Source organism: Neofelis nebulosa, chromosome 4 (genome assembly GCF_028018385.1).
Source record: "Neofelis nebulosa isolate mNeoNeb1 chromosome 4, mNeoNeb1.pri, whole genome shotgun sequence".
Taxonomy (NCBI): domain Eukaryota; kingdom Metazoa; phylum Chordata; class Mammalia; order Carnivora; family Felidae; genus Neofelis; species Neofelis nebulosa.
The window spans coordinates 139,738,726-139,759,939 of record NC_080785.1 but is presented as its reverse complement, the minus strand read 5'-3'; the positions used below and the strand labels follow the sequence as shown (position 1 = coordinate 139,759,939).

The 21,214-nt window shown below is 42.9% G+C and overlaps 1 protein-coding gene across 19 annotated transcripts in view; it reads right to left on the bottom strand.

Annotated features, from left to right (window-relative positions):
• The window catches only part of CADPS (calcium dependent secretion activator), a 479,125-nt gene that overhangs the window by 342,552 nt on the left and 115,359 nt on the right, over positions 1 to 21,214 (bottom strand). For all 19 annotated transcript variants that reach the window (XM_058726308.1, XM_058726310.1, XM_058726311.1 and 16 more), the window contains exon 3: positions 14,623 to 14,955. In XM_058726308.1, the coding sequence (XP_058582291.1) occupies positions 14,623 to 14,955 (333 nt within the window). The remainder of the gene's footprint in view (positions 1 to 14,622; positions 14,956 to 21,214) is intronic.

Below are 21,214 nucleotides of genomic sequence, written 5' to 3'. Positions count from 1 at the left end.
CAAAAGATGTTACCCTACTGTTAAAGTTAGGCTTCGAATTCAACTCAAATGTTCAAATAGCTACATAATTGTCTGCTTCCTCTCAAGAGTCTAGGGTAATAAAAACAACACAGATTTCATAACACAAGTTTCCAATTATTTTACATTGATTATTAGATTGACTATGAGCAAACTCTTCCATGAGATAAAACGGTGTATTCTCAAATACACAAAACAGACTTTAAAAATTCATGCCACAAATATGGAAGCATTTGTTAAGCCTCTCTGGGTTTCTTTTTAATGTTTTTCTAGACATGGTTCATGTCACGACAGACAACTGATACGTAACTGATATAATCACTCTTTGACAAACGTCCTTTCTCATTTGAGATGGAAGCTTCACTTACTGGCAGAAAGTCATAAAGAGAGATCACGGGAACCTTCAGAAAGTGGTACCAGAAATCAGATCACAGCTTCTACTAGGATGTGATATTCATAAGAAGAAAACACTGCACGTTTCTGATTTTGGAAGCACCGGGGAATTGCTTTGCCTCATAAGGAGAAGGAGATCCAGACAATACAAAACAAGAAACAATTTAAGCAGAGCACAGTGAGAAAGTAAGCCGTATCATTATTACTTGTGCATCTTTGCTCCTGTGAGTTGATAGACTTTTGAAGAGCTGAGTGGACTCTGTGAGAAAGTAAGTGAGTGCATCTATAATTTCTGAAATCTGATTGCAGGGCGTGGGAACACTTCATGTGAAAGCTGTTCTGGTCAGTCTGAGGCTATTTCCAGGGATGGCGTCAGAAAGTTCCATCCACCCAGCCTCAGCATATTAGGGCCCTGGTCGCCCCAGCCAGGCCTCCCACTCACTGGTAGTCACTCACTGGTGGTGTGACATGACATAAGAGGACCAACTGATGAAGAGCTTCTATTTTAAGGGTTATGTTTTGCTTTAAGGCATATTGTTTAACAAAAAGAATAACTAGAACATAAAAGCTGGGATGTCGAATATATCACTTCTAAAGATAAGGACAGGTTAAAAACGTAAGTTAAGAATCAGTTTAATTAGAAATATTAAATAATCAGGGATGCCTGGGTGGCTCAGTTGGGTGAGTGTCCGACTTCAGCTCAGGTTATGATCTCACGGTTCATGAGTTCGAGCCCCGCGTCGGGCTCTGTGCTGACAGCTCAGAGCCTGGAGCCTGCTTCGGATTCTGTGTCTCCCTCTCTCTCTGCTCCTCCCCCGCTCATTCTCTGTCTCTCTCTCTCTCCTTCAAACATAAATTAAAAAACAGTAAAAAATTTAAAACAATATTAAATAATCATAAGGGTAGCACTTGGAAATGGTAAAAATCATGAAGGTAGTAGAGTAATGGCTGCAATCTAGAAAACAATGCAGAAGATCATTTTCTCCCTATCCTATGGTTTTCCTAGCTTCCTGGTTGAGATTTTTGCCATTTGCTTCTATTGACAAAACACCTATATGTTTAGGGAAGAAAATTTGGAAACATAGAGGAGCACATATGAAAACCTTAAAAATCAACCATAATGCTATCTCTAAAGATCAACATGGTTAAGATATTGTTTTTTGCCCATCAATTACTTTTTCCATAAAAAAGAGAGTATGCCTTCATACTGTTTCCTTGCCTGACTTTCCAGTTAGCAATATCTAGTGTACCTCTTCCCACATAGTAAGATTTCTCCTTCAACAGCTCTTTTATTGGCTAACGAGTATTCTCTCATATGGTTAAATCAATATCTAATTAGTTAATCTACTGTTGGGAGTTAGTTTCCAGTTTTTCACTGTTATATGGAACTCTGCAGTGAACATCCTTGGGCTTCATTCGCTTGTACACATCTCTGAGTATTTACACATAACATATTGCTAGAGGTAGAGCCTCGACATTAAAAGGTTTGCCCATTGCCCTGGGCAACTCAGTTGGTTGAGTGTCCGTCCAACTTTGGCTCAGGTCACGATTTCACGGTTCATGAGTTTGAGCCCAGCATCAGGCTCTTTGCTGCCAGCACAGAGCTCACTTCAGATCCTCTGTCCCCACTCTCTGCCCCTCCCTTGCTTGTACTCTCTCAAAAATGAACATTTAAAGAAAAAGATTTGCCCATTATAAAGCCGCTGTACTGTAAATTAACAGATTACAAAAAATTTGCAATAATCAATTATTCCAACAGTAAGTTCTGAGAATACCCATTCCTATATCATCTGCAGTGTATTACCACTACCAATGTTAACTTTAAAAAATGCTTTTATTGTTTACCAATAACTTATATAACTCAGATTACTGAAGATCTGGAATTTAAAAATCATCATGTGTTTAGAATTAATTCATACTTTTTCTTTCGTGAATCACCTGTATATGCTCTTCGTCCTAATTTCTACTGATGTAAACCATGAAGCAATAATCAACTGTACTGTCTGAATAGGAGTGTAGAACATAATATCACATGCCTTAGGGGCGCCTGGGTGGCTCTGTCAGTTAAGTGTATGACTTCGACTCAGGTCATGATCTCATGGTTCATGAGTTAGAGCCCTGCGTCGGGCTCTGTGCTGACAGCTCAAAGCCTGGAGCCTGCCTCAGATTCTGTGTCTCCCTCTCTCTTCCTTCCCCCACTTAAGCTCTGTCTCTCTCTCTCTCTCTCTCAAAAATAAATAAATGTTAAAAAAATATATATTACATGCCTGAAATATTCTGTCCTAAGAAGCACTTTCCTTTACATTTCCTATAATTCTCTTTTAGCTGGGGGGGGGGGGGGATTATTAATCTTGGGTGAGAAGACATTATTCTTTTATAATGTAAAAGAATTTTAATCTAAAATAGGACTGGAGGACATAAAATGGAAAATCTCACGCACGTACTTTTAGGAAAACAAAACTTAAGGCCTGGGAGAATGATTTCTTGTAAATGCCTGATTTACAGAAAACTGATAATATTGGAACTTTCTTAAATGATCAGGGATTGGTCAGGGCTTACCTCATTTCAATCTTGGGAAGTTTTGCTTACGGTTTCCAGACGCATAAAAATGAAATTATGGGTTGGTCTCACAAAATAAGCTGAATTGAGCTCTGTGTGACTGGATTGGTTTTGTCTGTTCAAGAACTTTCCAGAGCTGGTCTCCAGTTGTTTTTTTAATTTTAATAGACTAACTAGACTCCCTGTTCTTTACATTCCCTGCTCATAAATACAGCCCATCTCAAACCCTCAGTGGACTCATCAACAGCTTGGTACAGTTCATACATCTTGAATTGCAATTCCTCTACTGTTCCTGAATAAACTTTTGACAATTTTGAGCTTGCCTCAGTGTACCTCTTTATTTAGGTCAAGATTTCTTGACATCAGAAGTGGCATCAGAAGGAGATGACCCCTGAAGGATGACAACCTTCAGAGTCAAGGAAGCCACAATGAGCCTCCTGAGCTCACTGCTTCCATGAGTCACTGTCTACTTTCAGTTTGGTGAGTTCTTTTGGATTCTGAGCTCCCTCCCCTTGGTGGAGCTTTCTGATTCAAGCTCTGTGTAAAGGCATTTTAAGTATTTAAAGTACCTATTTGAAGTACGCTAAAATTTTGGTAAAATTCCATTTAAAGTTTTGAGAGAAAGAAAAATGGAGTCATACTGGTGGGCATGGGTAGAACAATAAATGCTACAAGAACACTCACCACCTCCTTATGAGAGACCAGTCCCCAGAGCAAGAGCCCCACCCGAGAGGGTAAGTTGGTCACAAAGGGCCATAGTGACATTAGCTTGTCTCTCAACTGCAAGATAATTTCTATACAACAAGGGACACCTGGTCGCCAGTTAGAAAATTAGAGGAAAGGGCATCTGCCAGGAAAAGCAAAAATGCATCTCATGAAAGGCACATGGTAAACCAAAACACCACGTCCAACCCTGAAACATACCCATCAGGCTGTTTAGTGATTTTTCCTTGGCTCTCAGGAAAACCGCTAAGTTGTGGGATCCCAATCATCTAAATGTTCTAAGGGTGGCCTTCCCTCAGGGCCTGCAGCTGTTTTTATGTTAAAAAACTATGGTCTCTCCTCATGTCCTTTTTTGACTAAATGGGCCACCTCACTAAGGATAATGTAGAACTTCAATGGCTATTACGGGGAACCTTCAGTCTCCCCAGACTCGTTTTTCTCTGGACTAAATTAGAAGTCCATGGCAAGAGAACAAACAATCTGAACAGGATAGCTATTTTAATTGGTACCTAGAGGCTCTAAAAGTATTTGGGGTTCTAAAATTACCTGTCTACAAAATACTACTTTTAAGTTAACTGAAGTAAACAAGCAGTAAGAGCAAATGAAGAAGCATCTGAAGTCTCTCCCTCGCGGCAGCAGTGAGGTCTCTCCTAACGCCACTGCTCCAGCTCTGCTATACCCACCTTTGCCCTCTTATAACCCCTTCTTTTATCCCAACTCCCCTTCTTCTCTAGTGCTGAAACCTTGCCAACTGAGCCTGTTAAAACTCCCCCTTTCAGAATCAGAACTTCTGAGGATCCTGCTACATTATTAATTTCTTATGTCCCATGCACTAAAGCTGAACTTAGACCTACAGTAACAGATTTTCTCAATGTGAGTGAGGATCCTCATAGATTGGCTGAAGAATTCAATACTGTCGTTCAAAATGATCCACCTGATGTCTCCAATCTTTATCAATTAGTCTATATGTTTGTTGGAGGAGGTCAAGCCCAGCACTGGATGAAAGCTGCTAACTGAGAAAGCCGCAAACCACCTTTAGAATTCCAAATAAGTCAACCACCAGCTCTTTTACATGACCAAGCTTGTGTCATAGTTAAAAGGCTGCATCTGGCCATTCTGAGGGCTTTCCCTAAATTGGGAGACTGCAACAAATTCAGGCATGTACCCAAAAGTCTGATGAATCTATTCATGATTACTATAGCATACTCCAAATTTTTGTAAAAGCAAATTCTGGACACCCTATAGACATTCAAGCTACCACAGTAGCCTTTAATTCAATGTTTATAAGTGATTTAAACAGAGACCTATCTCTGTTCGTCAAGACAACCCATACCAACCTTGATCTTGTCAATCTAGCTAATCAGCTAGCCCACATCCTAGAAGATGATTCCCAAAGAAGGGTAACTAAAATTTTAAATCCCCACCTTCATCAGATGAAATCTCCCAAGCAAATTCTGACTGGACTATGTCACTATCATAAAAAAAAAACAACCCAGCAATCAGAGAAAGGACTGCTACAAATTAAAAAAGATTCAGATGATGAATCTTTCCAAAAGCCAAGGGTCAGACTCATCCCCAGGATGAGGCTCTAAGGAAACCCAGGGACTGTTTGTCATTCTGGAAACTACTCTCCAGAATGAGGATGAACCTCTTATAATATTAACTGACTCAAGAACTACTCTATCAGTGCCCAACCCCACTGCAGTTAAACAATTCCCCCTTGGAGTAATACATTCATTCAAGTAAGGGGGGGGCTCAAATAAACCACAGTGTGTTCCTACTTACAAACATATACACTTCTGCTTGGGACATTTGCAAGATAAACTTCCATTTCTCCTCAGTGAATCAGCTCACATCCAGTTATTAGGGCAAGGGTTTCCTAGAAAAGTATTGCATTACCATTTCCTTTTCTGGAAAGGGAGAAGATAACTCTTGAGTTAGACTCCTCTGAATTTAAATCCACTGAATTTAATCTTCAAGAAAATCCAAACCCTATTACTTTCACAAGTACTTTACCAACAAGGGAAGATCAAACTTCAGACTCATCCCCATTATTAGGTTTAGTATCCTGCTCTACGGGCAAAATCCTCCAGGGACACATGCAGAATTCATGGTGCCCCAAATTAAGATCCAAATTGATGCCACAAAACCTCTCCCCAGAATCAGTCAACACCCTATGAACAAAGAAGTTTATAGGGCAATAGATGTACCATGGAAGATTATAAAGCACAGGTACTTCTTATCCCCTTGCAATCCTAATACCCCTCTCTTACCTGTAAGAAAACCTAGTGGTCAAGGATGGAAATTTGTCCAAGATTTCTGAGCAATAAATAACATCGTTATTCCTCACCATCTTGTCATTCCTAATCCCCAGAGTTACTGGCATCTATCCCTAATGAAAGCAAATTTTTCATCATAATCGGCCTATGCAGTGCATTCTTTAGCATTCCAGTTGATAAGGCTAACAAATATCTTTTTGTCTTTACCGAAAAGGACAGTATACCTGGATAGTAATGCCTCAAGATTTTATTGAGAGTCCTTACTTCTCACAAATTTTTGAAGCTGACCTATTTGATACAAAGTTTTGTAGATGCTTTACCTTACTACAATAGATAGATGAATTAGTTCTCTGCTCGCCCTGCTAAGCCTCCTCACAAAAAGACAGTATGCACCTGTTAAAACTCTTAGCAATTAAGGGACACAAAGTCTCAAAGGAAAAGTTGCCATTTGTTCAAACTCGAGTCTGATATTTAGGGTATTTAGTCTCAAAAGAACGGTTACATCTAGATCCTAATAGATTTCATGGCATCTTGAGGTTCCCCAAACGTAAAGCCAAATGTCAATGACAGGTTTTCTTGTGACAGTTGGTTATTTTTGGAACTGGATTCTAAACTTGTCTATAATGGCCCAGCACTTATGTCTTATTAAAAACCACTAAACCTGACCCCATTATCTGGGGAAACCAAGTGACATGGCCTTTAAAACTTTGAAGAAAAACTTAGTAAATCCACTCGCCCTTGGTCATCCAGACTATTAGCTACATTTTTTCCTTTTTGTATATAAAAAGGAAGGAAATGCATTCATAATACTTAGCCCAGAACATGGGAGCTAATAACCAACCTTTGAGTTACTGCAGCCAACAATTAGATCCTGTGGCCTGAGGTTACTTATCCCTGATGACTTTGGACTGGCTTTCTAGTTAAGGCCACTGAAGAAACAGTCATGGGGTTCGTCCTTTACCATCTTTGTACCTCATGCTGTCGAAGCTCTCTTAAGCTCACACTGCACCCAACACCTTTCAGCAAGCCATCTTCTTAGGAAATTCTCTTGCTAACTACCCCTCATATCACTCTTATTCATTGTAATAATTTCAACAGTGCTACCCTTCTACCTTCTTCCATGAATGAAACCCCGCCCATGCTGTTTGACTTTGATGGACTACCTATGAACTTCTTGTGATAACTTGTAAGAAACCCCCTCAACCAATGTTGACTTCTCATGATTTATTGATGGCTCTTACCTGAAAAATGAAAATGGTCAACATTGTTCTGGATATGCAATATCAAATCCTTTTGAAGCCACTGAGGCCGCTCACTTCCTTTTGGCCACATTAGCCCAAGAAACTAAATGATATGCTCTTACTCAAGTATATATTCTTGCTAAAGGTAGAGCCACAAACATCTATACTGATAGTCAATATGCCTTTGGAGTAGCCCATGATTTTGGAATGCGATGGAAATGAGGTTTCCTTACTTTCAGGGGAGACAAAATTTAAAATGGTCCTTATGCCCAAAATTTATTATATGCTAGGCTTTTGCCAGCAGCTCTAGATATTATTAACGTCTTTAGGCATTCTAAGCCTGACTCCCAGGAAGCCAAAGGAAACCACCTCATTGATGTCTCCACAAAAAAACCAAAAACAAAAATAAAAACAAAACATAACAAAAAACCCAACCAACCAACCAACCAAACAACTAAAAAATGCTGCTTTTGGGATTCATGGAGCAAACCTGTTATGGTCCAGAAAACGACTCACCCTCAGGCTGGCTAAAGAAAATTAAGCAGCAAAATACAACAATTGGCCCCCGAATAGGAAAAACAAAATTGGAGATCTAAAGGCTGTTGGTATCATGAAGAAAAGGAAGTCTGGTTCAGACCCAACAACAAACTGTTACTGCCAGAAATTTTAAAATTTCCATTTTTAACTACCGTACATGAATTAAATCATTGGCCAACTGTGAAAATAACATTCATGAATCAATACTGTTGGGGAAACATTGGCAACACCACAAAAAGTACCTCTTGTGACTGCTCCACCTGTCCTAAGTTTAACCCAGAGAAGCCTATCCAGATTGCCCCTTAACATTTTAATTTACCCAATGAACCATCTGAGGTTTGGCAAAGATTTCACACAATTTGGGGCACCTGGGTGGCGCAGTCGGTTGAGCGTCCGACTTCAGCCAGGTCGCGATCTCACGGTCCGTGAGTTCGAGCCCCGCGTCAGGCTCTGGGCTGATGGCTCAGAGCCTGGAGCCTGTTTCTGATTCTGTGTCTCCCTCTCTCTCTGTCCCTCCCCCGTTCATGCTCTGTCTGTCTCTCTCTGTCCCAAAAATAAATAAACGTTGAAAAAAAAAAAAAAAGATTTCACACAATTGCCCCCATCTCATGGCTGTAATTACATCCTAGTAACGGTTTCCATGTTTTCACAATGGACTGAAGCCTTCCCATGTAGACAGGTAACGGCCTCTTCTGTACCTGAAGTCCCATTAGAAAAGACTATTCCCACTTGGGGAACATCCCTTGTACTTCACAGAGATTAGGGAACCCCCTGTACTGGTCAAATCCTTCAACAAGCCATTCTGCTTGGCCAGTTCTGTAGCACTTTCACCGTGCTTACTATCTTCAGTCTTCGGGACTGGTTGAATGTACAAATGGATTTATTAAGACTTAGCTTAATTGACATCTTCCAAGTACTCTGGCCAAAAGCGTTACCATTGGTTCTTCTAAATCTTAGACCAATTACCATTGGGATACATAACCTTTTTTGCCTTTTGAAATAATTACAGGGCAGTTGATACATTTAGGCCTTGCTTATTTTGCCACCAATAAATAAATAAAGGGTGATACACTTCAATTTTGCAAAGGCCCAATGAAGTCTATAAAAAAGTAATCATGCTCTGATAGAACAAACCTTTCCACAGTGCTCCCAGGAGATGAAAACATCAAGCATCACACATAACAGCCTAGAGAGTTCATCTATTGGAAAATACATCTCCAGAAAGACTTTCTTCAACCTTGCTGGAAAGGTTCCTCACAGGTGTCCTTAACTAATTCCTGTGCATCCAAATTCAAGGAATAGACTCCTGGATACAAGTGTCACCTCTAAGCAAAGCCCCCAAACTTGAATGGACCCATGCCCCAAATAGTGACCTAAAACTGAAGATTTATAGTCACTAAAGTATCTGATATCTAAAGTAGATAGCTTACCCAAGATATCTGCACCAGGCCTCTCTCTTCTCACTCTATATTTAGTTGAACCATGTCATTCAGACTTTGAGTTTTCCTTTCCCTAGTTTTTCTAACATTATTTCCTTTCGCTTTAAACATCCTTTTACCCCACTTCAAAAGACTCTTTGATTCTGCTAACCTAATTGATTGTTGGATTTGAGCCAGAGCAAATATACTCACGATGAACCTGAATTGTTGGCCTGACCACCATCTTTAGAAGGATGGCAAAACCTAGTAGCTAAGGATATCGGATTTTCCTTTGATACCTGTGAAACCACACATGTCCTCCCTTTCAGAAAACTGGCACCAAATATTAAGGCTTTCCTTCAAGTACTCCCTAATCATAATGGAATACGCCTCACTCAGGTTTGGACACTTACCCAAAATCATTATGTTTTGAAAACTTAATGATGGGAATGGCAAAACTCTTAGATAGCTCCCACTAAATATTTGTAACTATACTATTTTATATAATCCAGGTGAATATGAATTCACTCCCATAGGAATCTAGAAGACTGTATCACCTTAATGTATCTTTATAGTGGGGCAATGAAAACTAATAATACTAGAAAATGAGAAGCTGATGTACTCCCACTCATTGGGACTTAACTGGGAATTAACAAAAAAAAAAATGTGGGGAATGGAGGAAATTTAATTCAACTTATTTTTCTCCTAGAAATCTTCTGCATCTCTACCAAAATCTTACTTATACTAGAACAGCTCTCTCGTTACTTCAGATCTACAAAAATATAAGGTGCTCACGTAGTCATTCCCACAATGCTAGTGAATCAGATTATAGTGTGCTCTGAATAAGTGATTATATTTCTGATCATGAGATCCCCTCTTTTATTCCAGCTAAAAATATCTGGGCAAAGAGACCCAACTGTGCCTTAGAAGACACTGGGTATTTCTTTTGATGCGGAAGAAACATGTACCCTACACTTCCATTTATTTATTTATTTATTTATTTATTTATTTATTTATTTATTGATGTTATTAATAGGTCTAATTTAATGCTAAACTTTAAACTTTCCCTGGAAGCAAAGTTCTCTGAATGCTTCATTCCCCCCCCACCCCCCGCCAAACTGTTGTATAGAAAAACAAGATCTCAAGGAAGAACACAATACTGATCTGAACATTCAGTGTATATAGCTTTAGAACATGAAAACATTTATGGTTTTTAAAATATGTTATCTCTTGCCTGGTAAAATTTTCTTAGACTACGTTACCCAACAGCAACCTGTGACTAAAATTTGTCTTTCTCTCAGACTGGCTTATTTCACTTATTTCACTCTCCAGATCCATCCATGTTTTTGCAAATGGCAAGATTTCATTCTTTTTTAAGTCTGAAATATCCCACTGCCTACACTTCCCTTTAACTGGAAGAGACGTTTGGGGATAATTGGCCTCACTTCTGACCCTGAAATTAGAAAAACTCTTCCTTTTACTGCTTATATACCTAATCTGTGGTCTTCTATCAATTTAAAAAGACATGTCAGAACTCTGAAGGTTATGATTTTGGATGGCTGGTTACATACAACTCTAGAGTAGATAGAAAGGGTTTGGTGCAGGCTTCCATCAGAACCTTTTTAGCTTAGGTTGGAGTAGCAGACCTTGAAAAAGTAATTCACAATCTTTCTATAGTTATCTCTACCACTCTCAATGTTTTTATCTGAGCTTTTGAACATCAACAAACCCAAACAAATAGCCTAGCAGAAATAGCCCTACAAAAACTACAGAGCCCTTACCCTCTTCACTGTTCAGCAGAGAGGAACCCGTGCCCTACTTGGAGAAGAACTTTGTTTTTAGGCCAGTAAGTCAGGGAAAATAAACACAAGAACTAAAAATAATGAAGGACAATATCAAGTTGCTAGCAGTAGTTGACCAGGCTCATGGAACTTGGGACATTTTTGATCAGCTAAATATAGCAGGTGGGGAAGCTGGTCGAGAAGTGCATTTCAGTCAATAGCTATCACTGGGCTTTTGGTCCCTAGATTAAGTTTTTAATTAAACGTCTACTCTTTGGTATCAGTCAAAAAATGCCTTATTCCCAAATGTATGTACAAAATAAAATTCTTTTCCTTTCAAAGACCTTTGCTAGAATTCAACTGACTGTGGGAACTAACTGTCCTCCATCAGAGGGATATAGCTGAGATTTTTCATTTTCAATGTTCTTGTTGTTCAAGAGAGGCAAGTGAAATTCTATATCATCGCCCTCCTCCATGGGACAAGACCCCTGAGGATGGTCCTCCTCAGCTTAATGGGAGAAGACACCTGTGCACTACTTTCCTAAGCTCCATGGGACGTAGAATACAAACTATCTAGGAGCCAATTACACTTAAAAAAAAAATCTGAATGACACAATTGACCAGAGGTGTTTCCTGAAAAAGATCTTGATCAAAAGGGGGAAGGGGGAAGGAATTTCAGTCTAAAATGGAACCAGAGGACATAAAATGGAAAAATCTCATGCGTGTGTCCTTAGGAAAACAACACTTAAGGACTGAGAGACTGATTTAAATACAGCCTACTCCAAACCTTCAACAGACTCGCCTGCAGCTTCCTATAGTTTGTGTGCCCTGAGTTGCAATTCCTGTGCTATTCCTGAATACACTCATCTTTTTAACAATTTTGAGCTTGCCTCAGTTTACCTCTTTGTTTAGGTCAACAGTAGTACTATATTTCTTGTCTAACTCATGGAAAACATGTTGAAATTATGAGCCTAAATCATTCATTTTTAGGGGAAAACATAGTCCTGCCACTTAACCAAAAACACGGAGATGAGACCTGGCATGGTGACGCGTTCGTTCCAATAATGCTGCTGTTTGAACAAGGACAGAAAATAAGCACAATAAGCTGTTGTAATAAGAAGAAAAATTAATCCCCGGAATCATTTTGTGACTAGCAGGTTTAGGAACCTTTAACCAGCTCTGTCATTCTGAGGGTTACTCATAACTCAAGCAGGTCATTTGACAACCCATATTCTTGTGGGAGAAAAGGTGGTCCTGGCGATAGGTAGGAATACCAACTGCTTACCCCATTCTAAAAGTGCCATGTAGGGATGTAGCAATTATTTGATACAAAAAGAAAATTTTAATTTAATTTCATATTGAGATTTATTTGGTCATTTCAAAATATTTCTCGACCCAGCAAAGGAAATATCAACCTTTGGGTTGGCAATCAGCATTCTGAATTGAAGTCGACTGAGTAGAAAATAGGAACATAACGTATATATTGTATTATGAAATGATAAACAGATTCCTACTTACTAAAATATCCGGTAAGTTCTGGGTGAGCCATAAAGGTTGATAACAAGACCCTATCTACCAGTTAAAATAAACTGCAATCATCCATTTATTAACTCAGTAGGCAATTATTGAGCACCTCTATGTGCCGAGAATTGTTTCATGCCAGGGTTTCATGGAAATACTAGTGAATAAGGCAAAGATGAATCACCACCTTCCTAAGTGTGAGACAGGGAATAAACAGGTAAAAATAGATGAACAAGGAATAGAAAATAGTGGTAAAAGCCAGGATAAAAATGGAACAAAGGATGAGATAGAGAGTGAATGTGAGATGTAGGCAAAAAACCCACTTTTGATAGGATGGTCTTAGAAGAGCTCTTGGAGAACTTGACATTTAAGCTGTGGCAGTCATGGAAAGGTCTCAGCAAAAAGCATTCTAAGCTGAAGGAGAAGCAAATGCAAAGACCCAGAATCAATTTGGTGTGCTGGGGAGACAGAATGAAAGCCAGTGAGCGAGCGTGTGGGAAAAACAGGGTGAGCAAGAGTGGTTCATGCACTGCCTCAAGCCTTAGTGAGGAGGTGGGATGTCACTTTAAAGGTATTGGGGTGCTACTGGAATTCTTAAACAGAAAAGCAATGTTATCCACATTATATATAATATAATATAATATAATATAATATAATATAATATACATGTTGTTGTTTTTTTTAAGAAGGCTTCACACCTACCACAGAACCCCATGTGAGATTTGTACTCATGACCTTGAGATCAAGACCTAAGCTGAGACCGAGAGTCTGACACTTTACTAAGTCACCCAGGTGCCCTAGGTCCAATTTATATTTTAAAAAACTTGCTCTAGCTGGTGTGTGGTGGGCATATTATTGTGAGGTAAGAGGGGAGGCAGGGTCACCAGTTGGGTTGACACTGTGGTCATCCTATAAGAGATGCTGGTTCCTTGAACTAGAAAGTAGCCATGAGGAAGGAAAGAAGTAAGCCTCAAAATCCTGTAGTTCTTTTTTTTTTAATTTTTTTTAACATTTATTTATTTTTGAGAGACAGAGCATAAGAGGGGGAGGGGCAGAGAGAGAGGGAGACACACAATCCAAACCAGGCTCCAGGCTCTGAGCAGTCAGCACAGAGCCTGACACGGGGCTCGAACCCACGAACCGTGAAATCATGACCTGAGCCGAGGTCTGATGCTCAACCAACTGAACCACCCAGGCACCCTAAGATCTTGTAGTTCTTATGTTAAGTTTGTATGGCACTATTCTGATACTGTCTGTTGATTTTTTGCCTCTTCTGGTAGACTTAATTTAACCTATGCTAGGGGCAGAGTTAGCCCAGGGAAATTAGGGCACAACTGGGTTTCTTCAATGGTTCTTAGAAGGAGAAGGGCAGTAAAACTACCAGGAAGGGAAGCCCTAGTTTCAAGTGCCGATTCCTGGGCCCTGTCCTGAGAATGCAGAATTAGACTCTCTAGGTTTGGGGCTTGGGGATGTGAATTTGAAAAATGCTCCCAAGGGACACTTACTAAAATCTGTGGATGCTGCGAAGTATTTGTTGACTGGATAACCCCTGACCCAGAGAAAATAGAGACCCACTTTGGATGGGTCCAAGCAGAGTCTCAGCTAGCCCCCTCAAATCCACTTGGAATTCATAGTGTGACTAATATATTGTTAATGATGTGATACACTCCGGCCTTCTGGAAGCTTTCCATTTTAAATAATTACTCTTGATGATGAGGTACTAAGTTCAGTTGTCTCCCAAGCTGAGGAATCATAAGCCACTCACCTGGTAAGCATCATATACTTCAACGGCAAAACAATCTTTTTTAAAAAATTATTTTGAGCTTCAGCTTTTTCAGGAAACACAAAGCAGTCCTTACTCCTAAAACCAACCTACCTATGAGACAGGCTGTACACAGTACATAGGGGCCACAAGACTTTTAGGAGCTTGCAAAAATGTTTTCATTTTTTTTTTAAACCAGAAGATGAACATGAACGTATTCTGGCCTAGACTATATTCAATTTTTACCAATGCAGTTGTAAAATATAACTTCTAATTAATTTTTTTTTTTTAAATCAAGAAATGTCCCCTGAAGACAACAGTGCCTAGGGCATGCAGAAGTCATAATGTGACCCTACTCACAGCGCTGGGCCCAGGTGACAGACACCTTACCTGGCATGCATTGTATAGGAGCTGATGTTCAAACTTCTTGATCCCAAGAATGTTCTGGAACATCTCGTAGAGTTGCTCCTTGCTCAAAATCAGCTCAGAGGCTGCGCTGGCTGTCATCCGGGCCTGCTGCTTCCTGGGGTCCTCTTCCCCACGGTAGATGGCATCAAACTTGGCCATCCAGGAGCTCAGCACGGTCTCCTTGCTGAGGCCATCTATCTCGGGCAGGCTGCGCACCCTTTTCTCAATGTGCTTCTTGAAGACCTCCCTGGAGTCATTGGCGGAACAGCCCCCGCTCTGGACCATGCGGGCCACACGGTCGCTCTTCAGGAACACCTAAGCAGGAACAGGGACAAGAAAGATATCAGGGACTCAGTCTCCTGGGGCTGACTGCTATCCTGGGTACCACAGAAGGGACCAGCGTGGGCTGTATCCTGCCCCACTACCTCCTAGTTGGGTGAACTCAGAGAAGTCACTTCTGTGTTTTGTTTTTGTGGCCAAATCTAGAAAATACAAATAACAAGAGTACTTACCAGGTTGTTAAAGGGATTAAATGGGACGGTAATATCACGAGAGGCGGGATACGGTACACGGACTCCACACTCAAACAGCCTGGGTCCTTTCTCTGCCACCTAATGGCTGTGTTCCTCTCATTAACCTCTTTGTACCTCAGGTTTTTTTTTCATCTATAAAATGGGATAATAGTAGTCTACCTCATAGGTATTTTTTTGGTTTCATTTATTTATTTTGAGAGAGAGAGAGAGAGAGAAAGAACACAAGCAGGGGAGGGGCAGAGACAGAGGGAGAGAAATAGAATCCCAAGCAGACTCTGCACTGTTCAAGGTGAAGCCCCATGCAGGGCTTGAACTCATGAACCATGAGATCCCGACCTGAGCCGCAACAGAGAGTCAGGCACTTAACTGAGTCACCCAGGTGTCCCTGCATCATAGGTATTTTTAAGTGAGGGTTAAACAGATTAATATACGATAACCACTTTAAAAAGTGGACCAGAGTAATGCCAGATGGCTTGTTATTATGGTTATTTATTTATTTTTTTACTTTTTAAATTGAACTACAGTCAACACATGATGTTACATTAGTTTCAGGCACATAACATACTGATTTGACAAGTTTCTACGTTATGCTACGCTTACCACCATGTAGTTACCATCTGTCAGCATAAACCCTGCTACCACACCACTGACTATACTCCCTATGTTCCGCTTTTTCTCTTCGGACCTACTCACCTCCTAACCGGAAGCTTGTATCTCCCACTCCCCTTCGCCCATTTTGCCCATGCGGCCCCCTCCCTCCCCTCTGGCAGCCATCCGTTTGCTCTCGGTCTGTATGGGTCCGTTTCTGCCTTTTTGTTTTGGACTTCGCATATCAGTGAAATCAGACATATTTGTCATGTTCTTTTTTTTTTTAATTTTTTTTTTTTTTTAACATTTTTGACACAGAGAGAGACAGAGCACAAACAGGGGAGGGTCACAGAGAGGGAGACACAGAATCTGAAACAAGCTCCAGGTTCTGAGCATCAGCACAGAGCCCGACGTGGGGCTCGAACTGATGGACCAGGAGATCATGACCTGAGCCGAAGTCGGAAGCTTAACCGACTGAGCCACCCAGGCGCCCCAGTATTTGTCATGTTCTTTTGCACGGACTTCACTTAGCAGTAATACCCTCCGTGGTGCAGCCAACGGCAAGGCCTCATTCTTTTTAGGGCGGAGTAATGTTCTCCCGTGTCAGTGCGTGTATCCACACAAGTACCACGTTTGCTATCCATTCATTTATGGACGGACACTAGGTTGCTTCCGTACCTAAGCTGCTGTACCTAACGCTGCGCTGAACACAGGGGTGCACAGATCTTTTCCCATTAGGATTTTGTTTTCTTCCGGTAAATACCCAGGAGTGGAATTGCTGGATCGTGTGGCAATTCTGTTTTTCATTTTTTGAGGAACCCCCACCCTGTTTTCCAGAGCGGCCGCACCAATGTACATTCCCGCCAACAGTGCATGAGCTTTCCTCCTTCTCCACATCCTCACCAACTCTCGAAAGCCAGGGTGTCTCCGAGCGCTCAAGCCGGGGGTCCGAGCGGGGCTAGCAGAGCCAGCCGAGGTGAGGTTCTGGGTGGAGAGCCCGGAGGCACTCCATGCAGGGAATGACCTGGAGTCGGGCGGAAACAAGGAGGGCGTTTCCCGGGGCATTCTGCACGGGGGACGGGGGGGGGGGGGGGGGCCTAACGGGGGAGGGGGAGCTGGGGCTGAAGCGAGGTCGAGGTCGCAGATGACTGTGTGCAGGGGGTGCCCTAGCTGAAACTGCCCAAAGCCAAAGGGGTGTCGACTCGATGTGTTCTGCTGTGCTCTGGACCTGGGTCACCTTGTCGCAGCGGCTAGAGCTACAGTCAGCTCTGACCAGAGGTGTCCTGGTGCGCCCAGGGCTGGGGCTGGCTTGCGGGGAAGGGTGGGGCTGGGGTGGGCTAGCCTCCCCCCCCCCCCCCCCCCAGAGCTTGCTGAGGCGGCAGGCAGGGTCTGGTGTCCAGACTCTGCTCCTGTCACATGGAGGGAGTATAAACTGTGCTGTCCACCAGCCTCTCTGAACCCGAGAGGATTCCAGCAGCTCCCCTGCCAGCTGGCTGCTGCGTTCTAGGGCTCGTCCCTTTGTATTATTCTACTTGCCCTTTTTTTTTTGTTTTGTTTTTTTCCTCGTTGCTCTTTTAAATTGCGGCTTTTTTCTGCGCCATAGGGATCTGCTCCGGGTCCCTCAGGACTATCCCTTCCTACAGCCATTGGGAGCTTTGGGGGTGTGGGTCCCCTTCATTACCCTGTCCCTGTCTCTTACTGTTCTCTGGGTGCTCTCTTCGGCTTTTGTTGTGCAGAAGCTATTCAGTCAGCCTTCAGTTCTTCTTCAGGAGGAAATCCTCCACAGATAGCTGCAGATGTGGGTTGTCTCCATGGAGGAGGGGAGTTCAGGGTCTTCCCATGTCACCATCGTGGATGGGAACCCCACCATGGTTGTGGTTATTACATACAAAGTACCCGGCACGATGTCTGACCCTTACCAGGTAACCATGATTTACAGCCCATTTTATCCTCTCAAGGAGACTCATCCCACCCAAAATTGAACAAGTATCCGGGGAACGTGTATTTAATGTCTCCCTTCTTGAAATGTAAACTCCATTAGGACTGGGCTCATCTTGTTCCCCACAATGTCACCTATCTCTGGTATAGAGCCTGGCCCTTTAAAAGGGAATGAATGAAGAAGGTAGGCATTATATTCTGCCTACCTTGTAGACTGGAAAACCAAGACTCTAGAGAGGGGTAGGTAACTCTGGTAACTCAAACTGGCTGATTATAAAGGTATGTTTTTTTTTTTGTAGTTGTGGGGTTTTTGTTTGTTTGTGTTGTTTGTTACTTCACCCTGGTTCCTTCCTTCCCTAAGGGTCTCACCTGCCTGGTGGAGAACCTCTCCTGCCTGCGGAAGGACGCTTGGTTGTTTGGCTGGCGCTGGCTGGGTCCTGGAACCAAGCCACCCATTAAGAACAGTTGACTTCTGTTCCAGTACCCACCATGTGGAGATGTGCACAAGCCACGTGGTTCTGGGGTGTAAAACAAGACGGTGAAGCTGTTGCTTCATAGTCACAAAGAGGGAACATCGGCCACTTTTGAGCTGTGTCCCGATCACACTTCAGCAGGTGCACAAATACCCTTCAAGAGGCGGAACACACGTTCACCCCCCCTGTCGGATTTCAGGAAATGCACCTGTTAGCCAGGAGATGGCACTGCTTGGGGGACATCCCATTGCCTCCTGCTTCATGACAAAGCCTTCCTCAGGGAGGAGAGATGTTAGAACGGTGGTCTCCACCTACTGCCAACATAATGAACTAATTCAGAAAGAAGGAGGGCTGAGGGTTTGCTTCACAGCCAAGGGCTGTGGCCGGCTCCTCCATGCCTGGGAACTGGTGCTCAGTGGAGATCTTAGAGCTCATTTAAAAATCAACTATAGGGGCGCCTGGGTGGCTCGGTCGGTTAAGCGTCCGACTTCGGCTCAGGTCATGATCTCACGGTCCGTGAGTTCGAGCCCCGCGTCGGGCTCTGTGCTGACCGCTCAGAGCCTGGAGCCTGGTTCGGATTCTGTGTCTCCCTCTCTCTCTGATCCTCCCCTGTTCATGCTCTGTCTCTCTCTGTCTCAAAAATAAATAAACGTTAAAAAAAAAATTTAAAAAAAAATCAACTATAGTGGGACGCCTGGGTGGCTCAGTCGGTTAAGCGTCTGACTTCAGCTCAGGTCATGATCTCGCGGTCCGTGGGTTTGAGCCCTGCGTCAGGCTCTGTGCTGACAGCTCAGAGCCTGGAGCCTGCTTCAGATTCTGTGTCTCCCCCCTCTCAGCCCCTCCCCTGCTCATGCTGTCTCTCTCTGTCTCAGAAATAAAAAAAACATTAAAAAAAAATCAACTGTAGAGAACAAGCTTCAACTAAATCCTCAAGCCTTATGAGCCTTAATGAACTAAAGAATTTACCTGAGAATCTACAATGTTTAATGCCATCTAACTAACACCTTGCATCTCAGTTACAGGTCCGCGTCTCAAAGTACGTCAAAGTTTTGAGGCAAACAGAGGAAGTTTCTGGGGTATAGGATTGAGGCAGGAGCTGTAAACCATGGTCCGGGCCAGTTGTACTACTAACTTGCTGTGTGGCCTTGGGGAAGTCACCTCCCCTCTCTGGTTCTCCAGTGTCTTATCTGTACATGGAGAGCATTGCATTTTAAAATTTTGAGGTTGCCCTTCCAGCTGTCACGTTTATACTCTTCTTCATGATCACGTTCATCATTTCTTTGGGCACTCACTAGGGAGGAGACACTGTGCCAGGTGCCAGCAAGACAGTGGTGAGCAAAACAGATGTGGATCCAGCCCTCATGCCTCTGCGACATCACCCTAATAATGCCATAGAAATATTATAACCTGGGATAAGTGTTTTCAAGGGGGATGCACACGGGTGGTCTATTGCCAGGAATATTCCAGCAGGAGTCAGGAAATCCTTCCTGGAGCAGAACTCCTTTGGGATGATACGGGAATGATGGGTAGGTAAAAAGAGCGTGAAAGACTATTTCAGAGAGGAGGAACAAAATGTGTAGAGACCCTGAGTGTCTGAGGAAGTAGGGAGAGCCACTGTGGCTGGGTCTGCCTTGGAGCAAGTTCCGGGTGGGTGGCAGTGAGGAGACGGGAGAGACCAATGGCGGGAAGGAGCCAGATGGTGGGAGGCAAGGGAGGCCACATGAAGGATACCGGTCTTTATCTGAAGGGCAGTGAGCAGCCATTGCAGGTTTTAAGCAGGGACATGGCCTGATCAAATCCACATTCTCTGGCTTTAATGCAGAAAACCAATCTGAAGGGGGCAAGAGAACAGGCAGTAGGCCAGGTGGGGTGTACTTGCAGGAGCACCCGTGGGTGATGACAGTGGTGGGGATGCGAAGGGTTGAATTATTCATTGTCAGCTCTAACGAAAATCAGAGGTAACTTAAAACATTCAACCAGCAGCCATACCCTCCTCCCATCTGTCCAGACCAGTGTCCCACAAACCTGGGGCAGGCCCCCGTTTATAAGCTCTTAGCACCATATTCCTTTCCTCCAAAACCCTTCCAGAACTGCCATTTGTCTGTGACTATTTGGTTAATATCTGGGCTCCAGCTAGACTAGAAGTCCCAGGAAGGCAGGAGTTGTAGCTGTTTTTTTTTCCCATTCCTTCTTCTGAGTGCTTAAGGCAGTGCCTGGCACATAGTTGACGCTGTGTTTAATGAGTGAATAAGCAGCAGCAACAAAGGAGATGTCTCAAAGCAGAGAGCCTATTGAGATTATATGTGGACGGGAGCAGGGAAGTAAAGGGAAATAAGGAAGCACAATATACTGGTCTCTTAAAACAAGGGCCTGAGGCTAGATTTTCCCTGGGACATGATAACGGGAGGTAAGAAATGATGATACTGGGGCTCCTGGGTGGCTCAGTCAGTTAAGCCTCTGACTTCAGCTCAGGTCGTGATCTCACGGTCTATGAGTTGGAGCCCTGCGTCGGGCTCTGTGCTGTCAGCTCAGAGCCTGAAGCCTGCTTCTCATACTATGTCTCCCCTCTCTCTCTGCCCCTCCCCTGCTTGTGCTCTGTCTCTCTCTCTCTCCCTCTCAAAAATAAATGAATGTTAAAAAAATTTTTTAAAATTAAAGAAATGATGTTGGCACATTGTTCCTAGCTGGCATCTGTCACTGGCTGGGTGACCCCTGGATCCTGCTTCACGGAGCCCCTTCCTTTGTTTAAAGTAGCCACTCAGTAAATATTTATTGAACTCCTAGCAGATGGCCTTAGACAAGTCGCTTAACTTCCAGAAACCTCACTCTCCTTTGCTGCCACATGGGGTTGATTCAGCCACTCTTCTTTGACAAACTGGAAGGACTTTGAAAAGCAGAGGGCTTCATCTGTCCGGAGCTAAGATATGACAGCCAGGCCCCAGATCGAGGGGAGATGAGTGGCATGTCAAAAGTGTGCAGAAGGAGACCGGAGACTAAGGAGACCACAAAGATGGAGTGCCAAACAGGAGGCAGCCATGGGGA